At 37.2% G+C, this 23,005-nt stretch overlaps 1 protein-coding gene across 1 annotated transcript in view; it reads left to right on the forward strand.

The window, feature by feature from the left end:
• Positions 1-23,005, forward strand: part of EPG5 (ectopic P-granules 5 autophagy tethering factor) — a 139,811-nt gene that overhangs the window by 111,997 nt on the left and 4,809 nt on the right. The window contains exons 37-44 of the mRNA XM_069075376.1: positions 751-936; positions 5,490-5,699; positions 8,076-8,220; positions 12,902-13,144; positions 14,806-15,022; positions 16,473-16,688; positions 19,795-19,909; positions 22,598-23,005. The exon at positions 22,598-23,005 is cut by the window's right edge and continues 4,809 nt beyond it. Coding sequence (XP_068931477.1) covers positions 751-936; positions 5,490-5,699; positions 8,076-8,220; positions 12,902-13,144; positions 14,806-15,022; positions 16,473-16,688; positions 19,795-19,909; positions 22,598-22,780 — 1,515 coding nt within the window. The 3' untranslated portion in view covers positions 22,781-23,005. The remainder of the gene's footprint in view (positions 1-750; positions 937-5,489; positions 5,700-8,075; positions 8,221-12,901; positions 13,145-14,805; positions 15,023-16,472; positions 16,689-19,794; positions 19,910-22,597) is intronic.

Below are 23,005 nucleotides of genomic sequence, written 5' to 3' on the forward strand. Positions count from 1 at the left end.
AAGATACATTGCCAGTCTCTTCATTAATTCATCCTCTGTCTGCAGAACAGTCCTAGGACCCCTGAAAACATTAGCAAAACCCTCTCCCAGGATTTCTGTAAACATACAACAAGAAAATCCTTCTTCAGGGCTTCAGAACCAACAGCAAGGTTCTAAGAATTCTGCAACAGCAGCACTGTCCTTCACCAGTGGACAGTATTCACTCTCTGTCTGCAGAACAGTCTCAGGAGCTCTTAACCAACAGCCAGGTTCCAGAACTTCTGCAACAACAGGACTGTCTTTCACCAGTGGACAAATCTGGCAAAACAACATCAAAACAGACAGACAAAGTACCAGCAAAACAGCCATGTCTCCTCAGTCCTTGGCAGCTCCGGGGGCAGGTCTCAAAAGTCCAGGGCAATTCAAAGTGGCCCTTAGCAATCCTCTCAGTCTCTCTCTGCCTCCAAAGGTGCTGCTTCCAAAAAGTTCTTCTGCCTCTCTCTTGTGTCTCTCCAAATCGTCACCAGCTCCTCTCTTTTCCCGTCAACAAGTCCATCCCACAAGTGGGATTAACAAGCTCTGGGTTTTAACACAATCAAACCAAAAACCAAGCCAATACAGGGGAATCTTTAAATGCCACTACTATTACACCTGGTGCATTTAAAAGTGCTCTTAATTGGCAAAAACAAAATTTAAACACAAATTTTTCAGGACATCATTATTGTTTAAACAAATAATTTTTTTAATCAGTTTTAATCTGTTTTCTTCTAGGTGGAAAGAGGAAGCCCCAAGAGTTGTTTCTTATTCATGGGGTCTGTTTTGTGTGAAGTAAACTGGGTTAGTGTGCTGGCTGATGCCTGGAATCCCAGTCCCCATCCAGAAACACGAAGCATGATTGTCTGCCTGCTCTTCATGATCATCTTATTGGCGAAGGAAGATCAGCTCATCGATCAAGCAGTAAGTCTTACAGGTTAAAGGCTTGACACATCTTGGTAAATTTCCCTCTTCTACTTAGGCCCCACTTATTTTAGTTACATTATTTTAGTGTGTTTACCTTTTTCTTAGTGTGAGAAGTAATTAAAAGAACCAGAGGAGGAGCTCTACCATGTCTAGCAGATCTTTTCTGGAAGATATATGGAAAGACATGGACAAAAGTAACACCAGATAAGAGTGTCATTGGTTTAGATTCTAAAAGTGGTGGAGAGTACTTATGCCAATAAAAGCTTAGCTTCACTGAATATAAAGTGTCTTTTCTATAAAGTAATATGGCTTATTTTCTCATATAGCTTTGCTCTGAAAATTACTATCTTGATGGGAAAATATTCATTAGGAGGTATTAAATTAGAAAAAAAATTACTTTGTTTTTTAATCAACAAATATCTGCCTTTTCTCCCTCCCATTCCTCCCCTCTTCCCGAGAATGAAAGAAAGAAAAAAAAAAGCCTGTGTTAGAAACATGTCTAGTCAAGCAAAACAAATTCCCACATGACCATATTTTTTTTAAAAAGTCTCAATCTGCACTCTTGACACATCACCTCTCTATCTGTAGGTGGGTAGCATGTTTCATCATGAATTATTTGGTTTTCTGGTCAGTCATTATGTGGATTTGAGTTTTTAAGTGTTTCTAAGTTGTTTTATCTTTATTAAATTATTGTTACTATGTAAATTGTTCTCTTGGTTCTACTAATTTCCTTTTGCATCAGTTCATACATGTCTTTCCAGGTTTCTTTGAAAACATCCCTTTTGTCTTTTTTTTTTCTTTAAAAAAAATTCAATTTTATTTTATTTATAATTTCAGGTTCTTCCCTACCCCACCTGTTGAGAATGCAAGAAATACAAAACTCATTACAATTATGAGGTCATACAAAATATATACATGCTTGATCTTACATGTTTTAAGGCATTTCTGCATTAGGCATGTTTGAGGTAGTGGGAAGAAAAATAAAGTGAGAGGAAAAAAGTATACTTTAGTCAGCAATCTGAGGCTATTACTTCTGTATCTAGAGGTGGATAGCATTTTTCATTCTGCATCTTTTTGAAATGTGGTGGGTCATTGTGTTGATCAGATACTAAGTCTTTCACAGTTAATTATCTGTACAATATTACTAATACGTATAAATTGTTTTCATGGTTCTGCTCACTTCATTCTTTCCTCAGTTCATGTAAGTCTTCCCAGATCTTTCAAAAACCACACCCTTCATCGTTTCTTGCAATACAATAGTATTCTGTCAGATTTAAATACCATAATTTCTTCAGCCATTCCCCAATTGACTTTCTATATAACTTTCTAATTCTCTGCCACTGTGAGAACTGCTAAAAATTACACTTCTACTTTTTTTCTTTTAAGAACATAAAAACATGACAAAACCATTTCCAAGCCCTGTCTTATTATATTCCCTTTCTCAACCCTCATGATGATAGAATTCTGAGGTACACATCTATCATCTCCCTGTCTTAGAAAGTAAACAGTTTATCCTTGTTAATTCCTTTATAAATGCTTGCTCACATTTGCTTTTATGTGTTTCTCTTGCTTCCTGTGTTTGTATTGCAGAATTTCTCTGTAGCTCTGGTCTTTTCATTAGGAATGTTAGGAAGTCTTTTTATTTCATTAAAGGCTTTTTTTCTCTCTAGACTTTATTCAGTTTTGCTGCTTATGCTCTTAGTTGTAAACTTTTATCTTTTGCTTTCTGAAATATCATATTCCAAGCTCTCTGCTCCTTTATTATGATGTCTGCTAATGACATTTTGGGATTTTGGGATTTTGACTATGGCTCTTAGGCACTAGAATTCTTTACTTCTGACACTGCTTGTAATGTTTTTCTTTTATCTGTGAGTTCTGTATTTTGGCTGTAATGTTTCTAGTTTCTAGAAGTTTTAATTTTGGAGCTTTCAGGAAATAACCAATGTGTTTTTTCTGTTTTCACTTTGCTTTCCTGTTCTAAGATATCTGGGCAATTTTCTTTTGTGATTTCTTGAAATACGATGTCTGGTTTTTTTGTTTGTTTGTTATGTCTTTCAGGAAGTCTAATGATTCTTAAATGATTTTTCTTCAATCTGTTTTCCAGGCTAGTTATTTTTTGCTGTGAGTTATCTTATATTTTCTTTTATCTTTTAGTCTTTTGATGTTGTTTTAATATTTCTTGTTTTCTCATGGAATCGTTAGCTTTTATTTGGTCTATTCTAAATTTCGGGGAGTTTATTTCTTGGGTAAGACTTTATATTTCTTGTTCTAAGCTGTTTATTCTCTTTCTAGTTATTCCGTAGCTATTACTTATTTTCCAATTTCTTCTTTTGGTGTTCTCATTTCATTTACAGAAACCATATTCAACTGTTTTATTTTTTTAAATTTTTTGCTTTTTAGAGGGCAGTTGGGGTTAAGTGACTTGCCCAAGGTCACACAGCTAGTGTGTGTGTGTGTGTGTGTGTGTGTGTGTGTGTGTGTGTGTGTGGGTGTATGTGAGGCCTAATTTGAACTCAGGTCCTCCTGACTCCGGGGCTGGTGCTCTATTCACTGTGCCACCTAGCCACCCAGTATTCAACTCTTTTAAAAAACAAAACCAAACCTCTTGCTTTATCTCTTTCTGGAATTCTAGTTGAACTTGTGTCCAAGCTTTGTTTTTTTCTTTGAAGATTTGCTTGTAGATATCTTGGTGTCATTCTCTTCTTCTGGGTTTGTATCTTGAGTGTTCCTGTTACCATAGTAACTTCTTATGGTTGGATTCTTTTTTTTCTTTACTCATTCTTCTAGTTTACTATTTCACTTTGGACTTGATGTTAGATCTGGGATCTGTGCACTTCTTTTTGGAATGACTGGTCTGAACTTATATCTTGGATCTTTCTTTCTTAGGGTATTCTAGGATCTTAATGACAGTTCGTGCTGGGGATCTGCAAGCTTTCAGTGTTCCCAAAGTGATGTAATCCAGGACAAAATCTTCTGGTCTGAGCTCTGCAAGTTCTTGATCTGGGTTTGGGTCTGAGTAAAACATAGACTTGCCCCTGGTAGGAAGTCTAGTAGACTGCTGTTGGACTCAGCCACTATCACCTAGTTGGAGAGTTCTGTAGATTCAGAATGACAGAAATACAGACTACTCTTTTGTTTGGGATTCCTGTCCTGCTTATTGTCCTGTAAGCTTCAGACTAGACTGGAGGCTGGAACTGAGACCCCAGGAACTGCTCATTTTGCTGCTGTGGTCAGAGCCACACACCTGCCACTTGCTTCTGAGCTTTCTCTTCACTTAAGCATGCATCCTAAGGCAAAGACAGCTTTTTATCTTGGAATGCTGCCCCTAGATGTAGGTTCCTTCCTCAGTCTACCCTGGATTTGTGACCTGGAATGGGATAATAAGTGGCAAAACTGCCAGTTGGCACATGTTCCTGTACCTTGTATAAGGTCAGGCCCTTCTCTGTTGGTCTGATACCTCTTCTTGCCTTGGTGATAGCCTTAATCCTCTATCAATCCCTCAGCAAGAGTAGGAGTGGAAAGGGGGAGATACATAGCCTTTCTGGCTAGGCCCTGTCCCATATTTGCAGATGTAGCTGTTTGTCTTCCTGTGTTCACCTGGGCTGGAAAAGTGACTTGCTGTGATTTAATTCTTGGATTTTCTATTCAAGACTTGGTCTGGTTCATTTTACTCCTATATAGGGGAGAACTTGACTGTACTTTTTCCTGCTAATTTGACATTTTGTTTCTGCACCATCAAAATTTTTAAAAAAATGTTCTCATTATTTAATGTGACTAAATTAGAAGTCCAATATTGGGATGTTTCACTGCTTAGTAATCCTGTCAGATTTTCATTGACTCATAACAAGAGTTTAGAGGTGCAGAGGATCTCAAGGACCATTATTAGTCCATCCATGCCCCTGTAAGAATTCCCCCTGTACAACTCACCCATCCCATGGTTTTTGCCCTCTCCAGTGAGAGCTGACTCCACTGTGTAAGGCAGCAGAGCTATAGGAGGAAAAATGTGAAATCTTTTTGACATGTAAAAGTTTGAGTTTCTCTCCCATCACAAATAGCTGCCCTTTAGTGCATTTATTCCCTAATTGCATTATTAACAAATGCTTTTCCTCAGAGAAGAGCCTGCTGGCATTGTTTTCCAAATTAGTATTTAGGATGAGTTAGAAGGAATCCAGAAGTATCATTTCAAAAAATTACCAAGTTAACTTTTTTTGATACAAGATTCTGCCTTATGACTGAGTTACAGATGTTATCGTTGACAGTCTTTTTTTCTTCACAGAGTTCTCACCACTTTAGAGAAGTTCCCTTTAAAATTGGGCCTATAATATGAATAAATCTCAGTGTTTGTGTGTTTTTACCAAGTCTTGAATTACTGTTTTTACTGTCTGCAGCAATGTCACTATATACTGACTCTCATTACATTGTACTCATTGTCAGTCTGCATAGCCAATAACCATTACAAAATACTGAGAAAAATTCCCTGCTAGAAAAGTGAATTAATATCTGTAATTCCAGAACTAAACATTGTATTTATTTGTTTGTTTTCACCCCAGGATTCCCCATTGCTCAATCTCCTTGGACAGGCGAGCTCTCTTTCCTGGCATCTGGTAGATATTGTATCATACCAAAGTGTCATTGGGTACTTTAGCAGCCATTATCCTCCATCTATCATCCTAGCAAAAACTTCTTCATCTGAATTAATAGTAAAACTCTTAAAAATGTCTGCGGGCTTCAGTGTTCCTATTGATGGACAAATGCATCTTGTAAGTAGAATACCTTCTACAAAGTTATAGGAACTTTTTATGACTAGTAATAGTGGAAATGTATAGTGGTGTATATTATTGTGGCATATAAGAGAGTTTCACTGAATTATAACTCATAAGTTGTCTCATCATCAAACATAAGGTGATGGAATGTATGTTGTAATTATACTAGTTTTTTTCAGTTTCCCACTTGGAATATGACATGATAAGTTAGAAGTGTTGATTTATCTTTATTTGTCAGTGAAGCATTAATTAAGTATATCCTATGTGCTAAGTGTTGGGGATTCAAAGACAGAAGTGAAATAGCCTTTGCCTCCAAGAAGCTTACATTTTTAAGGGAGAGACAACTTTCATGTATGTAAATATATGAAATATTTACAAAATTAATAAAATGTAGTTATGGGAGGGAGGGTGCTATTAGTGGGGAGGAAGAAGTATGGGGATGTGTTATTGGGAATGTTTCCTTGTATAAGGTGGCTCTTGAACTAAGTCTTAAAGGAAACCAGTTATTTCAAAAAGCAGATGTGAAGAGGGGAGGTTTTCTAGGCATAGGAGATAACTAGTGTGAGGACATGAAGATGGGGTATGGAGTATTGTGTGTGTAAAACTATAAATAGGATATTATGATTAATTCACTGACTTTGGGGAGGGGAGTGATACAAAAGTTTGGAAAGGTAGGAAGACCCTTACATGTCCACGATAGAGTTTATATTTAATCCTTGATATGGTGGGGAGCCACTGGCGCTTTTTGATCAGGGAATGACCTGCTCAGACTCAAACTTACTTTGTGTGGTTATGTGTAAAATAAATTGGAGTGAAGAGACCTGAGTCAGGGTAGCCAGATAGAAGACTATTGTAATAGTTCAGATGAGAACTCATGGGCTTGAATCAAAATACTTTGGTGGTAGTGTAAGTAAAGAGGAGTGGGGCTGGGTGTACACTAGAGATGTTATGGAGAGAGAAGCAACAACAGTGACACCTGACTAGAGATGTGTTTTCAGTGAGATATCAGGAATTACCCCAGAGTTATGAATCTGGATGACTGTTATACCTAATGAAAAGGGAGAATTTTGGAAAACAGGTGAGTTTGGGGGGAGATCATTATGAATTCTGTTTTGGACATATGAAGGTGAGGTACCTATGGGTCATCCAGTTTGAGACACTAAAAGATAATTGGTAATGTGGGACTTGAGCTCAAATGGCTACATGCAAAGACAGATAGGCACACACACACGCACACACGGGAGCCATTTGCTCGGGGGCTCCACAAGTGGTTTATTTTTGTTAATAGTCCATTTGCCTTGCCAGAGAATTGCCACTATTCATGACACCTGAGTGCTAGTCTTGGCATTCTTATTAATTTGCAGTATGACCTCGGGCAAATCACTTCAGCCTCTGTCTTTTGGCCCTGGCTGTCCCTGGATGACACTTTCTTCCCATGTTTGTCTCTAAAGATCCCATGTTTCCTTTAAACCTCAGCTTAAGCACATCCTCTGATATGGAAACTTTCCTCACCTCTTCCCCTCCTCACCTCCCTGCCAGTCTTGCACCTACCCGAAATGTCCTTGAAGATATTTTGCATATGTTTACTTATGTACACATTTTCTTTCTTGCTTAGAATATACCGTGTTTCCCCGATAATAAGACCTACCCCGAAAATAAGCCCTCCCCTTACTGTGTAAGATTCCTCTAAAATAAGCCCTCCCCCGAAAATAAGCCCTATTGAGATTGCTACTGTAGTGAAGGTGATCCCCTGCTCTATATGCACCCCCCCCATGAAACGCACGCCGCACTCCGAGCTGCATCCAATCAGAGCTGCAGCAGTGAGAACGTCATCCTGTTCTTCCCCAGTGATTTGCTTATTGAATAAAGGTACATTTTTTTGTTCACATTTACCTGTTTATTAAAATTGCTGTCAATGTTCATTAAAATAAGCCCTCCCCTGAAAATAAGCCCTCTGGTGTTTTTCTGTCCAAAAAAAAAAAATAAGACAGTGTCTTTTCATCGGGGAAACACGGTAAGCTCCTTGAGGACAGGGCCGATTATTTTTGTCTTTGCATCCCTAATGCCAAGCACAGTACCTACTCCAGTGTATGGCTCAAATGCTAGTTAGACTATTTCTTGAGTCTCTAGGCATGCCCCCACATATTTACATGACCTTGGGGAAGTAATTTCACTTCTGAACTTCAGTTTTCTTATCTGTAAATTGGGATCAATTAATACCAACACCATTAACTTCCCAGGTTTGTTGTGAAAATCAAATGAAATAATGAATGTCAAATTAAAAACACGAACAAACCAACCCTTCTGTTGTTGAATATGAATATTCATTGAATTTTAGTTGAATTGATTTGAAACCCTTTTGTTTTTGGTTAGGATGCAGTTCCAAAATGCCTAGCTTTCACTCGCCAGGTGGTACAGTTTCTCAGCAATCTGGAACAAAATGGAAAAATTACTTTTGCGGTACTAGAACAGGAAATGTCTAAGCTTTTGGATGACATTGTTGTCTTTAATCCACCAGGTAAGTGACAAATGGAAAATCTTCTAACTTGTTTTAGCCGAATAGCTTGGAATGGTAATAATGATGAAATGGGAGATGTCTCTTGCCCTGAAGATACAGTTCTTCCTCAGTGGGAAGAGTTTCATTTACTTACTTAGCTTCAAGAGTTCAGCAGCCATTTTTCAAGTCTTTCTTCTATGTCAGACATGTTCTTTTCATTCCCTCAGATTAGGTTTCCCTTTTGCATTTTCACATCCTTTTTTTTGAACTTGGGGGAAAAAAACCTTTCATTTTTGTTAAAGAAGCATTTTATTCTCTCTAATAATCTGGAGAGAGGAGAAACATTTTAATAGGCCTTTGCCTTCTTTCTTAGAACAATCAGCCAACCTGTAGTCTGCGGATATATAGTGCAGAAGCAATGGCTGGGTCATGGTAGAAAGAAAAATCTCCTGTTATGCAGGTCACTGCAAAATTTCATTGGCCTTCTGTATTTGCTGGAAGAAAGATTCTCTGACCTCTACAGTTCTTTTTGGTAGTGCTTATTTCCACCTCTTTTGTTAAATTTGTGTTAAACTTGCTTTTTATCCTTAGTTTACCATTTATCCCAATAAACTTCTTAAATCTTTCAAAGTTGTTTGTCTTTATAATGTTATTATGTAAGTTGTTCTTTTCATTTTGCTCAGTGTACTCTGTATCTCTTCAAAAGGACTAATTAGATTTCTCTGAAACCATCCTTTTCATCATTTCTTATAGTGCAGTAATGCCATTCCACAATTGATAGGTACCCTCCTTGGTTTCCAGTTCTTCACTATATGTTACAAATAATACTTTGATAAATATTCTTGTACATATGAATCTTTTTCCATGTTCTTTTCACTCTTTGGAGTGTAGGCTTGATAGTGGTATCAGTGGGACAAAGGATATGCATAGTTTAGTAACTTTTGGGCTATACTTCCCAGAATGGATGTACCAATTCATAGCTTCACCAGCAGTGCAGTAATGTGATGAACTTGATCTTCTGAAGGAAGACACATTTATGTCTTCTCCTTATATTAAAATATAACCACTTCATCTTTGTATAGTCCTTTCTGATGACTCATTCATATTTATCTTTTAGTGTTTCTTTTGACTCCTATGTTTCTCTTCCAAAATTTATATGTAGCTCATTTCTTCTCATAAGGAATTCTTGGAAGTTCCATTTATCCCTTAGGATTATTCTCTGTTTCTCTGGGTAAGATATTCTTGGCTATAAGTCTACATTTTTTGCTTTTTAGAATGTTTATGACATACTCTCCACTTCCTTTTTGGTGGTAGCTGCCAAATATTACTCAATCTTAACTGTAGCTCCTTAGAACTTGAGCATTTTCTTTCTGGCTGCTTGAAGTCCTTTTTTTCTCTTTGAGCTAGAAACTCTGGATTTTAGCTATGACATTTCTGAAAGTTTTCATTTTGGGTGTCAGGAGTTAACCAGTAGTTTTTCTCTTTGTCACTTTGCCCTCTGGGTATAATAGATAGGAGAAGTTTATATTCATAATTTCCTGAAGTATGATATCTAGGCTGAGTTTCTTTGTCCATGACTTTTAGGTAGTCTAAAAAATTTTAAATTATCTTTGTTCTCTTCCTTAAAGTCATTTGTTTTTTATTTGAGATACCTTGCATTTTCTTCTATGTCTTTAGATTTCATTTCTAAGTCTTTAGATTTCATTTGAATATTTCTTGTTGCCTGATAGAATCATTAACTTCTCTTTGGTCTATTCTAATTTTTGGGAAGTCTGTTACTTGGGTAAGATTTTGTACCTCTTAAGCCATTAATTCTGTGTCTTTCTTCTAGAGCTCTCATTTCTTTTCTCTAGAGTTGTGATCTTATTCAAGAGGTCATCAGTAGGTTCTTTGAATTTCTACTTTACCCTCTGATTCTAAGATACCTGGGTAGTTTTCCTTATAATTTCTCAAAATATGATATCCAGTTTATTTTTAAATTCTTGAGTTTCTGGTAGTCCAGTGATTTTAAATATTCTCTCCTCTATTTTGTCAGGTTTTTTTTTAATATGAGATATTTCACATTTTCTTGTTTTTGTTTTGTTTTTGTTTTTTAGTGTTTTGATTTGGTTTTATTATTTCTAGATGTCTCATGAAGGCAATAGATATGTGACCCTAGGCAATTCTCTTAAAAGTTGCAGAGTAAAACTATAGTTACAGAACAATTGTCAGTCTATGGGTAGAACACATTTCTTCATTGTGAGTTTGTAACATCAATGAAATAATAGGTCCAATTTCTCCAACCCCACTGATTACCAACTCCACCAAAAAAAAGGCAGGATATTTAGAAGCATTTTATTATTTCTTTTTTTTTTTTTTTTTTTTGTTTTGTTTTTGCCTCTTTTTTGAAGGGCCAGTGGGGTTAAGTAACTTGCCCAAGGTTACACGGCTAGTTTTTTTGTGTGGGTGTTAAGTGTCTGAGGCCATAACTGAACTCGGGTTCTCCTGAATCTGGGGCCGGCGCTTTACTCACTGTGCCACTTAACTGCCCCCGCATTTTATTATTTCTTGATGTCTCATGGTATTGCTAGCTTGTTTGACCAATTCTGATTTTCAAGGAATTACTTTCTTCAATAAGGTTTTGTAACTCTTTTAGCAAGATGTTAATTCTTTTTTCATATATTTCTTCCATAGTTCTCATTTGGTTTTTAAAATAATTTTCTTATCTCTTTCTTTAACTCTTTTAGGAATTCTTGTTGGGCTTGTGTCCAGTCTACATTTTTTGGAGAGGGAAAGCTAGGGCCACAATTGCTTGCCACCACACCTCTCCACCCTAGATCTGTGACAGAGAACTGGACAGTGGGTGATAGAGATGCAAGTTTTGAAACCATTATTGTTCCCAATACTAGTTCAAGTGTCCCTGGGATCTCTTTCTGCCCTGGTGTTTTCTGCACTGGTACTCTTGTCTTGGCTACCTTTCTATCTTTGGCCACTAGTATGCTTCTTGTTGCCATCATGGCTGTTGTCACACTGATTCCTCACCAGCCCTCACCTCAGGTCCTCAGACCCCTCTATCTTCCTGAGCTTCCCTGGGCTGGGAAAATGACTCACTGTGCCTTTCTTATGACTTTTCTAATGAGAATTTGGTCTGGCACATTTTCTAGGTTGTTGTGAAAGAGAGATGGTAGGTGAATTAAACACAGATGTTTCTTCTCACTCTGCCATCTTAAACTCTGCCTCTTGTCACTTTATTTATATGATTTTTAACAACAAAAAAAATCTATTTCTTCCAGGCATTCTAGTGACTTCATGGCAAGTTGTCTTATTATTTGAGGCTTTACTTTGTAGATGTTTTGTAGTTAAGTCTCTTTATCTAGGGTTTTCTGCAGGCTCTATGATATCTCTTTATAATTCATGCCTTTTGTTTACTCATTTTTCCAACTTTATTTTCTGAATTAAAACTTTGTGTTAGGGCTCATCTTTGCCATTTTTACTTATCTTCTGGTCTATAGAATGAATTGAGATTCTGCTTCAGAAAAGCAACTAGGCTGTAGGTCCGGCCCCAGTCCATAACCTTATTAGCAACTTGTCTAGGAGTCCATGATTTTAGGCTGGAAAACTGACCTATTGTGATTTCTCCATCCCTTGTTGGTTTGGTGCTTTTGCTTGATCTTTATTAGAGTTGCTTTGGGAGAGAACTGGGCAGTACAGATTCCTGCTAATCTTTTCCATTTTCTCTACTTTTCTCCCTTTACCAGCTTTTCAATCTAACTTGGTGAGATAGTTGATATTCTTTCTTATCAATGGGTTCATTGATTTTGAAGCTTAACATAGTAATAAATGCTTCTAAATGTCCTCTGCCTTTTTTTTTTTTTTTGGTGGAATGGGGATCAGTGGGTTCAGGAGAAATTGGACCTATGATTTCATTGATGTGACAAACTCACAGTGAAGAAATGTCTTCTACCAATAGATTGAGAATTGTTCTGTAACTATAGTTTTACACTGCAACTCTTAAGAGAATTGCCTAGGGTCACATATCCAGTGTGTTTAAGAGCTTGGAGTTGAATTCATGTCTTTTTTTTTTTTTTTTTTGCTTTTTGGAGGGGGGATGGTAGGGCAGTTAGGCTTAAGTGACTTGCCCAAGGTCACGTGGCTAGTTTTGTGTTAAGTGTCTGGGGTCGGATTTGAACTCGTGTCCTCCTGACTCCAGGGCTGGTGCTCTATTCACTGCACCATCTAGTCACCCCTTGAATTCATGTCTTCTTGCCCTAGATGCAGTCTATCTAGGACAGTCCTCTGCTTCTCAGACTACTATTAACCTTTGACGATTTTTTTGTTTATTTTTGTATTTGAATGTCTAAGAAATGAAATACTTCAGTCTTGCTGAATACATCTAGCTAAACATTCCAAAAGTAGCTTTTTTATTAGCATTTAGCATATTACTGCTCTCATGTACTATGACTCATAGGTGGTTTAAAAGCATTAACTTCCTCTTGGTACCTAGAAAATACATTTTCGTGCAGCTGGTCAACACTTATTAACTTGCTGTGTGGGATGGCTATGTTTGATTCTTTTGGAAACTGTTACCAAAACTCTGAAGTCTGCACAGACTGTGGCTAAGAATTTAAATGTTGCTGTTCTCTCCTTCATCAGCTGAATTTTAATAAAATCGAAGGACCAGTGATGTGTATCAGTGGATATGTATATATTTTATTCCCTTCAGATATGGATAACCAGACTCGCCATATGGCCCTCAGCAAACTCTTTGTTGAAGTTTTAACGATGATGAATAATGCTAGTGTCCCAACGGCCGAGTTCCTTCGGGGCAGTGTTCGGAACTGGATCGACCAGAAAGTACGTGGGCTGGTAGTGTTGCCCATTTTGACAGCAGCATGCCAGAGCTTGGCTTCTGTCCGACACATGGCTGAAATTACAGAGGCCTGTATCACTTCTTACTTCCAGGATGGTGAGTGAGCATCATCTTGCATCATAGTTAATTTTATCATTTCCAGGAAAAGTTCAGTTATAAAGAATGATATATTGGGATGTGGGAGATGAAAAAGAACATGTACCAGGGAGGTATCATTCTGAATTCTTATTTATCTATGAATATATCTCCCTCTTTTGGGAGGGGGAGGGAGTGTTTTTTTTTTTAATAAATCCTACTCATATTATTTATGCCTCTTGATTATATCTTTAATTAATATTATATTGGTGGCATAGAATTTTATTATCTCATACATTATTATTTCAAATCCTTTGTTTATTGTGGAAAACTTAACTATGTACTCTTTTTGGGGGGGACTTTTTTTGGAGGGGGCAGGCAGGGCAATTGGAGTTAAGTGACTTGCCCAAGGTCACACAGTTAGTAATTGTTAAAGTGTCTGAGGTCAGATTTGAACTCAGGTCATTCTGACTCAAGGGCTGGTGCTATATTCACTGTGCCACCTAGCTGCCCCTTAACTATGTACTCTTAAAAAACCATGATTGGAATCCTAGTGTTCATTCTTGACATTTACTGATGTTGCTTGCTTTATAGTTTCAGTTGTTAAACTTTTCAGTTATGCATTGCTGAAACAACTCTGAAGTTAGCAGATCTGGGTTCTCCTCTCAGCTCTCCCACTCACTATATGATCTTGGACTAGACATTTAACTATTGAGCTTCCATTTTGTCATATGTGACATTAAAGAGTTGGTCTGGAGTTAGGACAGTGCTTATAGGAGGTATTTTATAAATCCTTGTTGATTGATTAGATGACCACTGAGATTCCTTTTTTCTCCTCAGTGCCTCATTTTAGGTATTACTTTCTTTTCTGTCATCTGATTTAAAAGTTGCCCTTATAGCACAAGTAGTAATAACATAGGGTCATCACCAACTCTCAGATAAAGGTTATTGTTCTGAAGTATATCACTTACCTCCTTTTGGCCTCATTTTCCTCATTGTAAAATTAGAGAGTTTGTGCTATATAACTTCTCAGGACTCTTCTAACTTTAATTCCTATAACTAGCATTTCTTGACTCAGAAAATTTACCTAAATCTTATCACCAAAGAAAAAAGGGAATGTTTAATTGTTTAAATTTCTGATTTAAAATTAATAACTATCTTTTCATGATTTTGTGAAACATTTTTTAACACATTGCTATCTGAACATGATAAGCTCAGATAAATAAGAATACACTGGCAAATGAATGGTCTCATTTCCCTCCCCTGCCCAACAGCTCTGCTAATCCTTTTACATAGTATACTGGAAAAAGTATTTCCTGTCTCACAAGGCTGCAATTTTGGGGGCAGGGAAGAGGTCCATAAATTCTGTTTATTCAGTATCTGGCATGGTAGTCTGCCTCATTAGGCAGTTTAAATGCTTTTTTGAGCTAGATAAAAAATATGGTCTAGAAATTAGAAACTTCTAATCTTACCTTAGTCAGATTTCCTGTATATTATACCTCATCTAGTCTCAGTCAAGTGTTTGGTTCTTACTTTAGAGTTGATGTACTGATTTTCTCTAATGAGAAACAATTTTATATTATGAAGTTTAAAGTGAAAGACTTTATTTGAATAGTTGAGTTACTATGTTTGGTTCTGTTCTATTTACTTAGTTTGTGGTTTACTTCCTGTTCTATTATTAGACTCCCTCAACTATCGTTTGGGATGGGGTCCTATCCTGGTATCCCTTCAAGTTCCTGAACTTACCATAGAAGACTTTATTCAAGAGTGCCTGTCCCTTGGAAGTTATTTGACACTGTATGTCTATATACTTCAGTGTTTAAATAGTGAGCAAACATTAAGAAATGAAATGAAAATGTTGCTAACTTTAGGAAAGTGGCTGGAACAGGTATATCCCAGGTATGTTGTTGGTTCTTCTGGATATCCTATTAAACATCTTGCATGGTTAATTTAATATTTTATTTTAATGTATTTAAGCTTTAAGTAAGCATAAGCACAAAGAAACAAATGGTATTTAAAACAAATAAGGACAATCCCAAGTTAGATTTTTCTCCATGTGCTTTTGATTAAATGAATTAATCAGATGTATAGCTGGGATGACTCCTCGGCCTTTGGAAATACCTTAGAACAGTGGTTTCAAAGTCAAATAGAAATGGGGCCACTAAACTCTATATAAGGATTCCTGTGGACTGTATGTTGACTTAGAAATCACATTAATTTAACATTACAAATGTTCTATTATATTTTTATTGATTTTGTTAAATATTCCCCCATTACATTTTAATTTGGTTTCAGGGCTAGGCCTTGTGTTTGACACCTCTGCCTTAGAAGACCTTGATAAGGATAGGAGGGAGGGAAATATAGTCAGTCTTTTACAACATATCTACTATGTTACTGTTTTGCATTAGCCACACATGTACAACCTATACTGAACTGCTTATCTTCCCAGTAAGGGTGGGTGACAAGGGAGGAAGGGAATGAATCTGGAATTCAGAGTTTTAAAATCAAATATTTAAAAATATATATACATACTATTATTAATACTATTTTACATGTAATTGGGAAATAAGATATACAGGCACTGGGGCATAGATATCCATCATGCCCTACTGGAAAAGTCAAAAGGGGTATGGGAGAAAATATGGGAGAGAGCAGATTGGAGGAGGGGATATCCTGTGGGACTGCTATTTTGGGGCGGTGGGTAGGGGGAAAATGGGGAGAAAATTTGTAACTCAAAATTTGGTGGAAATGAATGATGTAAAACAGAAGTTAATAAAGCATTTGAAAAATGAAAAATAAAATAAAATATGGGTAAAAAAAAGACCTCGATAAGTGATTACAAGGATAGTATATAAAGCATTAAAATATGAAACCTCCCATTAAAGTAAAACACTATTTGTTACTGTAAACTCCAGTTGCAAATGGTAGAGCAAATTACCAGAAACCCATAGAATGATGGAATGTTGGCACTGGAACGGATCTTAGAGATCATATAATACAAACTCTTCCTCTTTTCCTGTCCTCTTCATTTTACAGATAAGGAAACTGAGGCAGGCCTAGCTAAGTCAAGTGATTTGCCTGAGGTCACACAACTAGTTCTGGGAATAGGACTAGCACTCAGAACTGCCAAGCCAGTTAATGTTTTTACTACAAGTTGATGATCTTATTTCCTTGTAGCTTTCTTTTATGAAAGTAATGTTTTTATTTGAACTTTCAACTTACTTAATGGTTTATAGCATGTATCATGACCTTGAAAACTAAATGTAAACCTAAATCTGGGAAGGGATGGCAGGGCAGGGTACAAATCAGCTCCTAATTTCCCCCTCTCTTCTTTTGTACCTGCTTCAAGCTCTGTGAGAGATGAGGCAAAGCTCTTTTTGTGGTGGCACCAAGCACTGCAGTTGTCCCTGATCCAGGCTGAGCAGGATGACTCTGCACTGATTGGATCTGTCATCCGGACTCTTCTTGGGATCCAGAACAGACAGAACCAGACTGCAGAGGAGAGGCTGAGCTCAGGGATATTGGGTGCTATTGGATTAGGCAGGAAGTCTCCCTTGTCTAACAGGTAAGAATTGGAAAACAGTACTTCTCTTCATGAATTCCTGATTCCAGAACTGGTATGGATGCTGATGAAAAAACTGTTGATTCACCTCATTGGTTTAAAACTAGGATGCTATCCTCTCCACAAAATGAAGTCTCTGATGAAAAAAAAATACAAAGGTATGAAGTAAAGACCACCACCAATTATAGACCAAACTACCTCAATTGGAGTCTTTCTCCAGTGTCTCACTGTCATATGGAGAGGACACCAAACTCTATTGTGCAAGCTCTGGCTTGCTGCCCTAAGCCTGAAGAAGCCTGAGCATGGGCCCAGTGATGGCCTATATGTCTGATATTAAGGACCATTCACTCGTTAACACCTAATCTCTGCCAAGTTCCACACTGATACTGGGCATACAAAGGACAGAAGTGAAGTAATCCTTAAATCCCAAGGAGCTTATACTTTATTGGCCCAACCTGTATTACTTGAGTGGAACTTCTAAGCAGAAAGTTGGCCACGAAGTGATGAATTTTTTTAGCCAAAGCAATTTAAGAAAACTACCAAGGTATAGAGGAGTTGTGACCTGCTTCAGTGATGGTTTGTTCTTGATGTTTTGATGTCTAGGCCATATCCAAGTTTTATATAAATCACATTTTGGAGAAAAGCATAGCCTATATTTCTACTAATATAGTAGGTTTCAGAAGTCTGTCTTGACACTATAGTATAGTGGAAAATGTGACAGATTTAGTAAGAGGACCTGTATTCAAATCCAAACTCTTAACTAGCTGTGTGATCTTGGGAAAATGACTTCACCTTTCTTGAACATAGCTGTCTTTTATGTAAAATGAGGAGTTTGCACTAGATACTCCCCAAAGTCTCTTTTAGTTCTAAATCTTATTCTGCTTGGCTATTTATACCCTTGCAGGTATTTTAAGCTTAAAAATTAGGTTTTACAGAATGACAGTTTAAAGAAATGTGTCTTTATCTTTGTAACCTTGTAAATCCATGACTTTATTTGCTTCATATATTAAGATACATAAAGTCAGAGAGTACAAAAAGGGACAGACAATTGAATTCAAAATTTTGTCATCAAAGATGTGTTAAAGCCTCTTAGTTCAAGAGGGGTACTTGATGAGAAAGGAATCTGAGTAATCTTAAAGAATAACCAAACAAAAAATCCAAAGGTTTGAATTGGAATGTTATATAAGAGAATATGCGTCTTGGTTTAGACTGCTAGATCATCTCTGTATACTTAAGTTATCTCCTATTATATTCTTCTAGTCCTAATCAGTGTTGAAGATATTGGAATAGCAGCATTCCTGTGAAAGAGCCAGGCCTGGTGAAATATGGCCATTCCAAATCCAACAAGTCTATATTTTAACAATGTTTCTTAGTATATTGTAGAATTCAACAGGATTCTGCAAGTTAATTTCTCTTAAAAGTTTGTTTTCATGTTGTCATATTTATCTAAACTGACTCTCATTGATTGGACAGCAATAGGTCTCTGCCTAAGCATTGCTTAATGGTTAATTTTGGGGCCCTCCTGGCTCAAAGTAAATGTAAATAATAATTATTTCTTTTTTGGCCAGCAGCCCTAAGGGTCTTCTCCTCCCAATTTGATTTGTTTTGTTTTGTTTTGTTTTTGACTAAAGAGGCTATGCCTTGATTCATTTCTTTTTTTTTTTTAAGCAATTGGGGTTAAGTAACTTGCTCAAGGTTACACAGCCAGTTATTTTGTGTGGGTGCCGAGTATCTGAGGCCAGAACCGATCCCAGGTCTCCCGACTCTGGGGCCGGCACTCTTACTCACTGTGCCACCTGGCCACCCCCTTGATTCACTTCTTAAAGAGTCCCGTTCACTGAATGGGCATTGCCTTACTCAAAGTGAGAACTTAGAAAGACCTCATAATTTCTCAGACTTACTTGGTTTACCATCTCCTTTAAAAAAATGTATCCAGTGTCCCCCTAAATTGGTATCATTTCAAAAAACTAAAAATGCCACATCTTAAATTTAATAATTTATTGTAAATTTGTAGTTTTTTTCCTGCATTGAAATTTTGATGATGCGATATTGCATCATGTAACTAGCATCATTTTGTAAACCAATCATTACATGCACACATTTCTGCCAGTGCATGCTGGACTTCCTGACAATGTGTAACATGCTTGCCTGCCAATATTTGCTTGTTAAGACCTGTCGGCAGACTTGACCACTGATCGGTTATAGCTTGCATTTTGTGTGTTTATTTGGAAAATAATGTAATCACTACAACTTTTACACTGTTACACAACAGACAGAACATGTATGAAAGGTTTTTCTAAATTTTCTTCTCTTTCTTTATGCTTCCACTGCCCCTTTATTTTTTTCAACTACCCCTAATTGTACCTAAGGCTACTACTGCCCCTTCTTCCTTGTCCCCTAATCGTTCCAACACCCCCTAGGGGGTGGTATCACCCACTATGGGAATCTCTGCAAGGCCAAGATCTCCCACTGCATCCTGGGCCATCTTCAGTTGTCTTGATCTATATTTGGCCACTGGACTCAGATGCCTTTGGAGGAGAAAGTGAGGCTGGTAACTTTGCACTGACCTCTCTCAAATCCAGTTCCATTGCAAGTCATGTCATCATCTTCCTGATGTTATTGTCATCTTTGAGAATGACACATAATCAATAGCAAATCTGTAAATTAAGCTTTGAGTAGCCAGAGGTTTAACATTACACCACTTTTCCTAGTTGCCTTAACTTAATAATACTTAATTTTAAAAAATAGTTTGGCTTTATTTTTGTTTTAATAGTTAAGGGCTACAAATTAATTTCATAAACCCAGAAGGGCTAGTGTGATCCTTGGTATCAAATTTTTCCTTTGGTTGAGGGTATATACTTTTTATTCTGTATCTGAATTTGTTGTGCTATATATGCTGTTATGGATGAAGGATTAAAATATACTAAAGCTCCATCTGGCATAAGGAATATATATTTTTGTTTGAAATTATTATGATTTATTGAAGGCATTATTAAAAAAATGAGATATTCTTTGCCACAGTTGAATTTTGATAGAAATTCCTAGACTTGATTTTTAATGTATAAATAAATTATAATTGGTTCCTCCTATTGCCTTTGTATTTTCTAAGATTCCGTGTGGTTGCAAGAAGCATGGCTGCCTTCCTTTCAGTTCAAGTTCCTTCAGAAGATCAAATTCGTTTGAAGTCTGGTTCTGAATTACATCTCTCTCCAAAAGCTCAGCAGGTATGTAATAACTTCTTTTGTATGTAATAAGGAGCCACTGAAGGTTTCTGAGCAAGGGAGTGATGCAGCCAGACATGTAGATCAGGAAAATTACTTTGCTAACTGTGTAAAGAAGGGATTGAGGTTAGGGAAACTAATTAGGAGGTTCTTCTAATAGAATGGCAGGTAGATCACCTGGGTAGAACAGTGTCATAGAAGTCAGAGGGGGGAGAGAATAAAAAAGCAGTGTGTAAACAATCGTGTCAAATGCCACAGAAAAGTAAAAGAAAATTAGGATGAAGAAAAAGCCATTGAATTTTGCAACTGAGAAGTCAATGGTGATCTTGGAGGTAGTAGTATCAGTGGAATTGTGGGAAAGGAAGCCAGATTATAAAGCAAAGGAAACAATAAATGCCATTCTAAAGAGTTTAGTAGTGAACATCTTTTGTAGTGGTAAAGAACTAGAAACAAGGTGGCCACCACCCACCTGTTGAAGAATGGCTGACCAAGTTTGGTGCTTGAATGCCATGGAAAACCACTCATTGCATATAAGAAGCTAAAAATATGAAGAATTCAGACAAGCATGGGAAGACTTATGTGAAGTGATGCAAAATGAAGTAAACAGAATCAGAAAGCAGTTACACAATGGGAAGAGGGAGCTTGCGATAGGATTGTGTAGTGCCAATGCAGTGTTGATGGCACTGATGGCAACTATGAATATGCTGGCATAATTCTGAATCACAAAATATAGCAGACTCCATATATAAGACAGAAGCAAAACATTTATTCAGACACCAGAAAGCTGAATCCGAAAACCAGAAAGTCAAATCCATCATAGCAACAAAAAAATTAATACACCTTGTCACCACAGCGAACAATGCCATACCTTTAGCCTTCCCACAAACTTACAAGCCTAGCTGTCTCCTTGTTTTTGTTCTCTCCTCCTTCTGTCTAACTCCTCTGACTAACAACTTCCTTTGGGATCTGTTCCACCCCTCAGCAAGCTCCTCCCACCACAGGCTCCATGTGATTACATTTGGACTATTAGGGGGCAGGGAAGATCTTCAAATTCCCGTTACCATTATAGACTGGCAGAAAAGAAAGTCAGGGTGATTGAAGCATTTTTAACAGTGTATGGGGAAAAACTAAAGCAAGTTCAGAAGGAAATGAATTTAAGCAGGACAGCTTTGAAAATAACATGTTAAATTTGTGTGTGTATCCATCTCTATGTGAGAGATTTGCATTTTCATATATAATCATCTTTTTCTATTCTGTTTTGTATATGGAAATGTTTTCATATTAAATTCAGAATAAAAAATAAAATTCTAACATTAAACTAAGGATTTTGACTGTGACCCTGTGGTCACTTCTGATTCTTAGCTGTGAAATTTATGAGACACATGAATGTACCTTTGCTTTTTTATTCTCAGCAGTTCCTATAACAATTTGTGCTATTCTTAATCTTAATTTGTTGCAAAAGAACTCTCCATTAGTTTATCTGCGACTACTTGTCTTCAAATGATGTAAAGCTCTTGGTAATTTATCTTTATCTGGCCAGTTCACCTCCTACCCTTATCAGATCTCTGTGCCTGCTCCCTGAGCAAGGCAAGAGCCCATCTATGTTGAACTCAGATAAAATTTTATGTCTATAATATATGTTTATAGATAGATATATCCATATCATCTCTATTTCTCCATCTTTCTATCCATCCTTATTATGGTTGTTGTTATTCAGCTGTCCCCATTACTGCCACTTTCCTGATCTGTAACTCCATTATTAATGCACACAGTAGGAATGTTTGCTCAGGATCGGTAGAAAGCCAGGGCACCTTTCCCTTCTCTCTGGAGTCAAACACTGCTTCTTCTTCTCATTGATCCTGGTATCTTCTTTCTGTTTGCTCTCCTAGGAGAGAAGCAAGGCAGAATCCTTTCAACTTTTTGATTTGACTCACATCATCTAAAGAAAAGAGGGAATATGGTGTGTGTAAAAGAAAGGGTGTGCTGACTTAAGAGCCTTTAAGTCAGACTGCTTTTAGAACTTAGCAAATGGCTTTTGAAGCTTGGTTCATGCAAGAAATTTTTAAATGACAGGATGACTTAGATCATAAGTTCTAAGAATGTTTTAACAGAATGAATGTTCTAAGGTCTACTGATTGAAAATAAACTTGTTTTTCCCCAGGGAAACCAACCTCATGCTCAGAAAGCACAGAACTGAGTGCTCAGCTTTGTGGTCTTGACTCTTAATTGAAAGAGGAGTTCAGCAAGGGAAAGAACAGTATAGGATAGGATGGTCCTGGAGGGGAGGGAACTTGAGATGGCTCTGCAAAATGAGTTGGATTTGGATTTGTGTGGGGAGTGGGGAGGAGGGCTTTCCAAGTAGAGGGAAAGAATGGACAGAAGAATGAATTCCAGAGTGAAGTTGATATTTGTGGAAGCTAGTTCTGGAATCAGGGAATAAGGCTGGAAAGGCGGTGTGGAGTCAGCTTGTTGAAGACCTCAGATATCAGGGAAAGTAGTTTTGATTCTCAATGTTGTTTATTGGGGCCTCCTCTGTAGCATATATGTAAGTATACACACAGAAGACATACAGAGATGCTTTTTTCTACTTTGGTACATTTTCCCTGGACTGATACTTATATTTCATTTTCAAATAGGTATAAGCTCTCAGATGCCTATATATAGTTAAGTGTGATCTTCTTTGTTTTTTAGGCACTAAATACTCTTGAATCCATGTCTTCAAGCAAGCAGTATGTAGAGTATCAGGAACAGATCTCCCAAGCATCCCAGTTTATAAAGCATCCTGGCCATTGTCTTCAGGATGGGAAAAGTTTTCTGGCTCTTCTTATTAACTCTCTGTACCCAGAAGTGCATTATTTGGACATTATTCGATAGCAGCACTGAGGTCCATGGAAAATCCTGTGATGATTTCTGTTTACATTTGATGTTGTTATTGCACAAATAACTTTGACTGTCTAGGTCCACTGTAGAACTGAGTGCAACCAGTGAGGAGGATGGTTAGAAGGAATGTGGGCACTGATTATTCCTACCAGGTATTTTGGATACAAGAGAGGTGTGTGTGTGTGTGTGTGTGTGTGTGTGTGTGTGTGTGTGTGTGTG

The sequence above is a fragment of the Petaurus breviceps genome, unplaced genomic scaffold (genome assembly GCF_028583685.1).
Source record: "Petaurus breviceps papuanus isolate PSGF00001 unplaced genomic scaffold, PetGlider_PUasm1.0 151, whole genome shotgun sequence".
NCBI lineage: Eukaryota > Metazoa > Chordata > Mammalia > Diprotodontia > Petauridae > Petaurus > Petaurus breviceps.